Source organism: Physcomitrium patens, chromosome 11 (assembly GCF_059467195.1).
Source record: "Physcomitrium patens ecotype Gransden chromosome 11, ASM5946719v1, whole genome shotgun sequence".
Taxonomy (NCBI): domain Eukaryota; kingdom Viridiplantae; phylum Streptophyta; class Bryopsida; order Funariales; family Funariaceae; genus Physcomitrium; species Physcomitrium patens.
Window position 1 is genome coordinate 1,627,007 of NC_143420.1, and position 9,666 is coordinate 1,636,672.

At 41.8% G+C, this 9,666-nt stretch overlaps 1 protein-coding gene across 2 annotated transcripts; it reads left to right on the plus strand.

The window, feature by feature from the left end:
* Positions 1–358: 358 nt before the first annotated feature.
* LOC112288761 (methionine S-methyltransferase) lies at positions 359–7,576 on the plus strand. Of its 2 annotated transcripts, XM_024533297.2 has the most exons (13): positions 359–511; positions 861–1,267; positions 1,607–1,803; positions 1,982–2,188; positions 2,356–2,451; positions 2,840–3,028; positions 3,238–3,426; positions 3,816–4,052; positions 4,336–4,470; positions 4,906–5,232; positions 5,340–5,519; positions 5,820–6,770; positions 7,130–7,576. In XM_024533297.2, the coding sequence occupies exons 2-13, from the start codon at positions 1,021–1,023 to the stop codon at positions 7,409–7,411; spliced, it is 3,237 nt and encodes a 1,078-aa protein (XP_024389065.1). In that variant the 5' UTR covers positions 359–511; positions 861–1,020; the 3' UTR covers positions 7,412–7,576. The 2 variants fall into 2 exon arrangements, with proteins under 2 accessions (XP_024389065.1, XP_090110157.1); XM_090254031.1 differs by lacking the exon at positions 359–511 and having other exon boundaries at positions 550–1,267.
* The last annotated feature ends 2,090 nt before the right edge of the window (positions 7,577–9,666 follow it).

The window sequence follows — 9,666 nt, forward strand, 5'->3', positions numbered from 1 at the left end:
AACCGACAGATGGAAGCATGGACGGACGGACGGACGGAAGGGACGAACTTAAGGGAGGGAGGGAACGGGCGGACGAAAGGAACAGAGGAATCAGACGGAGGGTATGGATGAACGAATGGGAGGGACGAATGGGAGGGAGGGACGGACGAGCGAAGGGGTCATGGCCATGGCGACGCGTCGGAGTGAGTCAGGGGGGCGTCAGGGTGAGGCTTCAAATTTAGCATCGCCGCCACCCTGATTGAGCTTTATATCCCGCTTTTCTGACAGCCTCCGATTCATGTTCGTGGCCATCGGATCGCATGACGCATCACTGCCATCTCTGCTGTTAGCTAAATTGCTCTCTATTCTACTCTACTCTGTCGTCTTGCATCAATCTCGCTGCCCATGTGCTCCCGCTTCTTGCAGCATCGCATCCACTCGCCTTCCATTTTTAGCCCCTCACGTGGATCCGCGTGTCGTGGCGTCCAAGCTCAATCCCCGATTGCCTCGTCCGCAACTCATCCCAATTTGGGTACGTTTAGGCATTATGTAGCGGCTGTCTTTTGAGTGTTTGAGTAGAAGGATTTCGGTTTCGTGTTTGATGGTTGTGTAGAGGTGATCTGGATCGAAGGATTGGATCGTGGAGGGTTGTTTTTGATTGTGGGTCTTGTCGTCAAGGCTGTTTGACGGACCCCATTTTGTGTTTTTTTTTTCTTCAGCTACGTTGCATTTTGGATCCAAGTGGTGGTAATTGAGTTTATGAATGCATCATGGGTTTGTCAATTGTTGAGAACCTTCTGTGAGTGCTTCGATCGGATGATTACCGGCATTTTCCATCTTGACGTATTGATATCATAGTGGAGATTGTATGGTTTTGTCAGGCAATTGCACGAGGGTGATCATAGTTAAGGTGCTCTGTTGGGGCCAGTCTGCGTAATACTCCCAAGGGCTTCTGTGGTCTGGAGGATCGTTGTTATTGTTGTTTTTTCCGGTGAGGGTTGGGGTGGTGTGAAGTGAGGGAGAAAGTGGAAGGGTTTCAAGATGGGGATGACGACGACAAATGATGTTGAGGTGAGTGAGTTTCTGGAGCAATGCAAGGTCTCGGGGGACAATGCGTACAATGCGATCAAGGGTGTGCTTGAGAGGCTACACAACCCTGAGACTCGTGCTGACGCCAGGAAGATTCTTGCGGCCGTAGAGAAGTATGTGGAAAAACAAGTGCCTGAGGTGAACAGCATGGCTACTTACCATTTTCGTCTCCATCGGCTCTCTCTTACTGATTACGAAGGTATTGCTTGATGTCTATTTTCTTCCGTTCGCATTGTCTTGTGTCTCCAGTAGCTCTGATTTTTTTATGTACAATGGAATAGCCTACGTCTTGATCTTCACTTATGATCTACAGTGAGATGTCCTTGTGGATTGTAATTCTTGAAATTTGCTTAACCCTACTCTCAATTTATTACGCCCCTGTGCATATTGTTGGTGCAATCAGCCTCGTGTGATGTTGATGAATGAAATCTTCTGTAGATAGTAATCAAAGCAATTGTACAGTTCGATGCACTGTGAATCCTTGGGTATTGCTGGACTGACCTTTGTGCTGTCTTGTGTTGGACTGTTTCATGCATAGGTTTCAGGGAAAATAGACAAAGTCTGACATTGTTAGAGTTGCCTAGCATTTTCATACCTGAAGATTGGTCGTTCACTTTCTTTGAAGGCATCAGCAGGCATCCAGACACTGGATTTAGAGATCGGGATGTGACAGAGCTGGGTTGCGGTAATGGATGGGTGTCGATTGCAATGGCAGAGCGATGGTTGCCACGAAAGGCAAGAATCATAGTTCCCTAACAATGTTTGAGGGTGTTGCATGAGCTTCCGGGACTGCACTTCCTCTTAACATTTGCACTGGGTTGACTTTCAGCGTCTCTTGGGTAAGAGCCGGTGCCGTCTTCAGTTATATGTTCAGAGGTGATTCTAAAGTGGATGAATGTGGGAAGAATATCAGGTCATCGGGCTTGACATTAATCCAAGGGCAATCAAGGTGGCGTGGATCAACCTGTACTTGAATGCGCTAAACGATGATGGCTTGCCTGTTCTTGATCACGAGGGCAAGACTCTCTTGGATAGGGTGGAATTTTATGTTTCAGACTTGCTCGCCTACTGCAGAGAGCAACATCTGACGATGGATCTCATAGTTGGTTGTATACCACAGGTAATACACTTCACGTCTCTGGTTTTGTGCATTGCTAGAGGTTTTGAGCTATGTGAGCTGCATATAATAGATGTTTATGCCAGTCCAATTTTCATAAGTTTGCGTTTCAGTGGAATTCTGCTGATTGTGATCGCAGCTAAACTTTTTGATTGATTCTGGCTATACAGATCTTGAATCCTGATCCATCAGCTATGTCCAAACTGATTACCGAGAATGCCAGTGAGGAGTTCTTGTACTCTCTCAGCAATTACTGTGGTCTTCAGGTACATCCAAATAAGCTACCATCAGCCCTTCGAGCATATTATGCAACTTATGTCTCTCAACAATGTTCTTACTTTTTGCTGCAGGGACTTCATAAGAATCCTTATCTTGAAGAGAATAGTCGTGGCACCTTTGCTGCATGCTTAAAATCCACAGGCACAGGACCTGCATTGCTGCAGAGTGACCTTTGGCTGTCTTTAATTCGTTTATCCGCGCCCATGAATGTCTCAGTAATAGGATAATTGTGCAGATAGCCACCTAGACAATGTCGGGCGCTCAACCATCACATGTACTGTGAATTCAAGTTCTTGTTGCAAGGTTGAAGTGCGAGCAGGGAAGAATGTCCAAGTTGCTTTATCATGCATTAAGTTTGTGAGCTCTCGTTTGCAGGGATTTGTTGAGGATCAATTTGGGCTGGGTTTGGTTGCAAGAGCTGCTGAGGAGGGTATTTCAATCATAAGACCCACCGGGAGGCTCATCTTCAATATTGGAGGTCGGCCTGGTCAAGCTGTGACTGAGCGGTTGTTCAGTAGACGTGGATTTTATATTAACAAATTGTGGCAAACTAGAGTGAATCAGGTTGGTTGTCCCTTGAATGCACAAATGCCGTCTCTACATGGTACAGCTTACTAATGATCATGATGTATCTACGATGATTATTTGGAAAGAAATACGAGTATTAACTACTTCTTTCTTAGCATTAGTGTGTTTGAACGGTGGTCAAGTGGATCCATGAGCAAAGAATTATGTAGTTGTGATTGAGGTTACCGTTATTTTCCTGTATTCAGGCACCAGACACTGATATTTTAGCACTGGTGGAAATTGAGAAAAACACTCGACATCGGTTTGAATTTTTCATGGGTCGTGTGAGTGAGGAGCCTATAAGTGCAAGAACAGCATGGGCTTTCTTGCAGTCCGGAGGCGAAATCTCCCATGGGCTTTCGGTTTACGAGTGCAAACTCAGGATGCCAAACCAGGTGCGCTCTCCTTGAATAGTACTTTCCAGTCTTGTCATAGTTCTTGAAGAGGTGATTTGCGCTATCCGATATGGTCGCCGTCATCTCAGAAGCATTTTACCTCAAACGTTGCAATTGTTGTTTCGAACATTGTTGACTCTGCAGTGATGTAGATCCATGGTTATCATGCCACACTTAGCAAATATAGGTCTTCTGTCGTAAGGGAAAAACGCTTCCTCAAATTAATGAATCTTGACACATCAATTGCTTCAGCTTAAGACAATTGCTCTTATTCAAATGGAATACGAGGTCCTTAATGTTCTCATGATGGCAACTTCCCTTCAGATTTAACTTCTCAATCTCTTCATTTTTTTGGTGAGTAATCCGATAATAATTTATGTATTATACAGGTAAAGACCATATCAAAGTTTTTGAGCAATGGATTCGAAGAGACTCGGGGAGCCCTGGACCTCTCATTTGCTGATGAATCAGCTGCCGAGGAGAAAATACCTTTTCTGGCACATCTAGCACGTGCATTGGAGGATCTTTCATATTTCCCACATGAGTCCCCAGCTGGAAGTTCTCGTTTTAGGAATCTCATTGCAGGGTTCATGAGAATTTATCACCACATCCCAATCACTCCTGCTGTAAGTTGTTACTTTTCTCACTAAAGCACGAGGTGTACGGAAAGTTTCAGTAATCAGTTTCTCGTCCTTATAGTTGAAGGTTGAACATTTTGGAAGGAATTGATTTGTCATGAGGGGCCATGTTTTATACTTTGTAAATGCATTTTACAGTATCCGTCTGTAAATTAATTTAATTTCGAAAATGATAGGGTCATTCCTGGTGTATAGTGGTATCCATCTATATACAAACCCTTATTCTGGCTTCTCATCGTCACTCACTCACTGAACTTCATTTAAATTGCAGAGTGTGGTGGTCCTCCCTTCAAGAGCTGTTGCCATTGAAAATCTGCTTCGTGTATATTCACCTCGATTAGCACTGGTCGATGCTGCTCTTACACGATGGCTGCCTAAAAAATGGCTCACTGCACTACCGGCTCAGGTTCCACCTCTACCCCTACATTTTAAAACATTGCTACTTTGCTGACATGATCGCCAATTCAAGTTCTTGTTACGTGGTTTCGGCAAATCTATATGTTCCGTTTCTATCGAGGCCAATCCTATCACACCAAAGCAGTTTCTTTCATATTGTGATGTTTCTAGTACGAAATAAACAATACAGCCAGTTCTGAATTTCTATGTTTACCTTTTGCTCTATTTCGAATGTGGACGTGTCTGCCGTTCTGTTGTGTGAGAGGCGATCAAGCCTGTGAGAAATGGTGAGGAGTCACTGTAGATCTTATTTTGAATTTTGACGAAACGCATTTTGTGGATGCTTCCTAACAAGGAGCGGGAAATTCCGCAGCTAATTCACAGTGTCTATGAAAAAATTTAGGACGCTTACATGTAATTGGTGCTGACTACTTTGGCTGCGTAGGGTGCAAATGGAGGAGCCATCTCTCAATCCAATAACAAAGTGACTGTGGTGGAAGCCCCTCGCCGCTCCGATTTAGTGGTGCAATTAGTGAAGAACCTTAAGCCTCAGGTCGTTGTCACAAGTCTCGCGGATTATGAGATGCGAACATCCACTGCATTCGAGTTGCTACTGGATGCGACGGGCAACATTGGAGCACGTCTGGTATTGGATATTTCGGAATATCTGGAGCTCTCAAGTTTACCAGGGACAAACGGAGTCCTGCAATACCTGACATCCCATCCATTGCCCATGCATGCCACCATCATATGTGGTCTGGTCAAGAACCAGGTATGTACTTATTTTGGTACAATCATCGATCTTGACTTCATACTTATCATTCTCAAAGGATGTATTTTATACGATTTCACATATTTGGACGTCTGGGCGTTTTACAGGTGTATACAGATCTTGAGGTTGCTTTCATTATCTCCGAAAATCAGACTCTATTGAATACACTAGCCAAAGCTGGGGATGTTACATATGGGCGTACAGCCATCTCAAGCCAGTTCTATTATGGTTGCCTCTTTCATGAGCTCCTAAGCTTTCAGCTTCCTGAACGTCACACGCTTCCACAGGCACGGTTTCCTTAAACCAATAATCCTACGGTTGTAATTTTCGTTACAAAAATATGCTAATGTTGCTCTAGAAACGCTGAAATAAGCATTATATGGTAATACTGTTTGTCGATGTTCTACACTTCCGACAATGAATTGCTGAACGTAGAACTCCGCACATTTGAAGTTGTCTTGTAAAGTTGCTTAACTGCTACTTTCTTCAGAACTCATTGCTGATGTCTACTTTGGTGATTCACATAATGATTTTTCAAAATCTAAACAATTCTTACAGAGGAAACCATCTGCCATGGCATTTTGCAGAGGTTACCAAAAGAGGAAGAGACCTCGAAGTTTATCAGTTTTTCGCCAAGCTCTACTGAAGCCCTCTGTGAAGTGGAGAATGTCAATCTCGACCAACTACCTCCAACCATCTGTATGGACTTTGATGAGAACATTCTCCCAGTGCCTGATGCAGTCAAAGTATCAGTTTTCGAAGGATTTGCACGACAAAACATTTCGGAGGACGAGATGGATCCGAGGCCGGAAATCCTTGATTATTTGCAGAACAGATATGGACTTCCACATGCACATACTAAGGAGCTTTTCCTAAGTGACACGTCTACTTCCTTATTCACAAAGTTAGTCCTAGCATGTGTTGAAGAAAATGGAACCCTTGTTTTCCCAATGGGCTCTTCCGGTACTCTTTTCTCAGTTGCCAAGTTTCTTGAGGCCGACTTCAAGAGGTTACCCACAGAAGCGTCAAATGCCTTCAAAGCTACCTCTGGACAAATAGATTCCTTTTTGAAAGGTATCGAAAAGCCATGGGTGTACATTCCAGGCCCTACTATCAGCCCTACGGGACAAATTTTCTCCAACTCTGAGATTGGGGAAATTCTCGCCGTCTGCAAGGGCTACGGGGCTCGGGTGATACTTGACACCTCATTCTCTGGCCTGGAGTACAACCAGTCGCCTAATTGGGATCTCAAGGAAGTCGGCAGTGGATCAAAAGAGAATTCCTACGCTGTTGCAATCTTAGGAGGTTTTTCAACCTGTCTAATGACAGGAGGGCTTGAGTTTGGATTTGCAGCTGTTGCAGACTCAGTGTTCATTGAAGCCTTCAAGGAGGCCCCTACCATGAGTCGGCCGCATGGGACGTTGAAGTACACTATTAAGAAGCTTCTGGGACAGATGAGTCAGAAATCTGAAGTTTTGCTCACAGGTTTGGGGGAGCAAAAGAAGATCCTGAAGTATCGAGCGGAACAGTTTTGCAAGGTAATGAGATATAACCATGTTCTTGAAACTTTCCTTGAGAACGCATTACACATTTGTAACGGACAAAACAAAACAGCTACAGTGCATTCGTAAAAAGAGAATTGAGCTAGATTTGTAGTCAACAGGTGAAAAAGTTCATGCTTCAAGTTCAAGTTTAGAAACGTCTCGTGTGCTGAAGTTCGAGCTAACGTGCATCAAAATTATACATTGAAGACCTTATACGCGGCATTTGATGAATCTCAGTGCAGTAGTATCAGTCTTTGACTTGAAGAGAACCTTGGCTGCTTCATCAGCTTCATTCAATAGCTTCAGATTCTTCCTCCTAGGTTAGATTCTGACCTGGGCAATTACTGTTGCAGCTCCTGAAGGACTGCGGCTGGGACGTCGTGGAGCCTTTAGGAGGCATATCTATGGTGGCAAGCCCATCGGCATATGAAGGAAAGAGCGTGAAAGGGGACAAAGAAACACTTGGCAGTGACAACATTCGAGATGCAATCCTCAAGGCTACAGGTCTATCCATCAGCAGCTGCACCTGGACTGGAATCCCCAACTACTGCCGATTCATGCTTGCCCTCAGTGAAGAGGACTTCACAGCAGCGTGCAAGGCTCTGCAGAGATTCAAAGAACTTGCTCTTGACTAGTACAGTTAATCTAATGGGCTTGCATAACCTGCAGAACTGAGCAGCTTATGCGTAGTGCTTGCCTTGCCTTTTGTTGACAAGCCTTTCAGAAACTACGGATACAATTGTACAAAATTTAAAACTTGATCATTAACGTACAGCTGGAGTGACAACTTTTTCATGGAACCTTATTTGCAAGCTTGGACTAGCAGCGTAAAAATTCACTGCAATGCGAAGTACACCATCTTATTTGTAACAATGTCTTTGTCGTTTGATTGCGCAATTCAGAAGGACTATTCAGTATACATCTGTGTTCGCTCTTCGATGCAGCAACCCCTCTTAAGTGCAGGGTACTTTCATCTGCTTAAAATTACTCACAACCAAAACTTGTTGTAAGAAGCCCAATTGTTTCAATGTTTGTTTACTTCGTGAAAATAGGATTTAGAATTTAGACGGTGCGACTGTGAGGCCTATTCTTGCTCACAACTATATTTCAACAGAACTGATTTTAGTTTGTCGAAAGATACAAGTAAATATTTTAATTCCGTTTAATTTAGTTTCAAGAAATTTCAAGAAATTTAATTTCTCGAGGAATAATAAATATCATTAATTGCAAAAAATATGATTTGAAATATATTAAGTTTAAACATATATCTTCTAAATAGTCAATATTATATCAGCAAGTGCAACCACAGAAGGACACAACTGAAGTTAAATAGAGTGAATCAATTTATTAATTCAAATGTAGTTGTTTGTTCAAAAATTCCCTTGAAATTGTAACAAACCTACAAATAACATATGAAATGTTGATGTATTATTTATCTAGGACAAGGACTCTTCAAAAAAAAAATCACTTTTTCTTTTGGTTTGTCACAAAAGTGTTCACTCTAATAATCAACATAATACTTAGAATTACAACAAGTTGACTCAAGTTTATTTATAAAATAATATAAAAGTACAAATCTAGAAATAAATAAATATAATTGTTAATGTTGTTGCTACACCCCATGTGACCTCTATAAAATTTAAATAGACTAAAAAGCAGGCTTCTATGTTTGGAGTGCATTTCGCAACCAAAAATTTAAACTCAATATTGATCCAAAAATAGGAAGAACAAACAATATGTTGTATATATTTGACATCCAAATTATATATATGTATATATATATATATATATATATATATATATCTTCATATGTGTTGAATTGGACAATTTTTGTGGCAAAATGTTTTTATTTTGAAAAAAAAAAAAAAAACAAACAAAAACAAAAACAAAAAAAACAAACAAACAAACAGCTTGCAACTTGTTTTTTCATAAATTATTCACAATCTCCCTCACAACCACTATCCTTTTTTAAAACAAAGGAAAAGAAAAATGTGCAAAAAAAAAGAGGCATATTACTAGCTAGTTTTCTATGATGAGGTCATGTGGGATGTAAGATTGTCAATTAGGAATGTAACATTAAAAATTCTCTAAATAAAATTGATAATAATAAGGAAAAATCTACAAAGATAACAAATTTGAATGACTTGAATACAAGATCAAATAACACAACTGAAATATTTATAACTAATAGATATTATAGTTAATATCATGACCAATAACGTAATCATTCTATCAACTAAAAATGATAGAATCTATCCAGATACGAAATAAAATGTTACCAAACACAGAATATGGATGGAATTAGTAATAAATTAGTAACATTAGCAAGTAATTTATATACATGGCTTATTTCACTTGTTAACGAGATGAATGTACGCGCAACAGAATTACACAAAATTTATCATTCGTCCAAACGTGAGCAAAAGGTTAAGCAGTGTGACGCCGACTTATTATTGTTGAATAAGCGCCACAAGCGCAGATCTAAAATGAAGATGTGTTTATTCATCCATATATCTTTCCGTCAGACCGACATTCATCCCGCGGCAAGGCCGAAATTTGGAAGCATGGTACGCGTGGGAAAGGGTGAGAGGGGAACGCGCGGAGAACGGGGATAGGAACAACGATCCCGGGGAGGGGAACAGGCCAATGCAAGCACACCAATGACGCCACACCCCAAACTCTAGATAAGCCACGTCACCAGGATCCAGATTGAATGAATCTCTCTACCTTGCTTATGAAAAGCGGTCACGTTTAATCTGCTCGCGCTAATTGATACACTGGTACTGTATACCCGGGACTGGGTTATACCCGTCCATCGCAAATCTCGGACCTCAAACGTGGGCGCAACGCCTTCGTCATGCATCATGCCGCTGCTGCTGCTTCTGCTGCA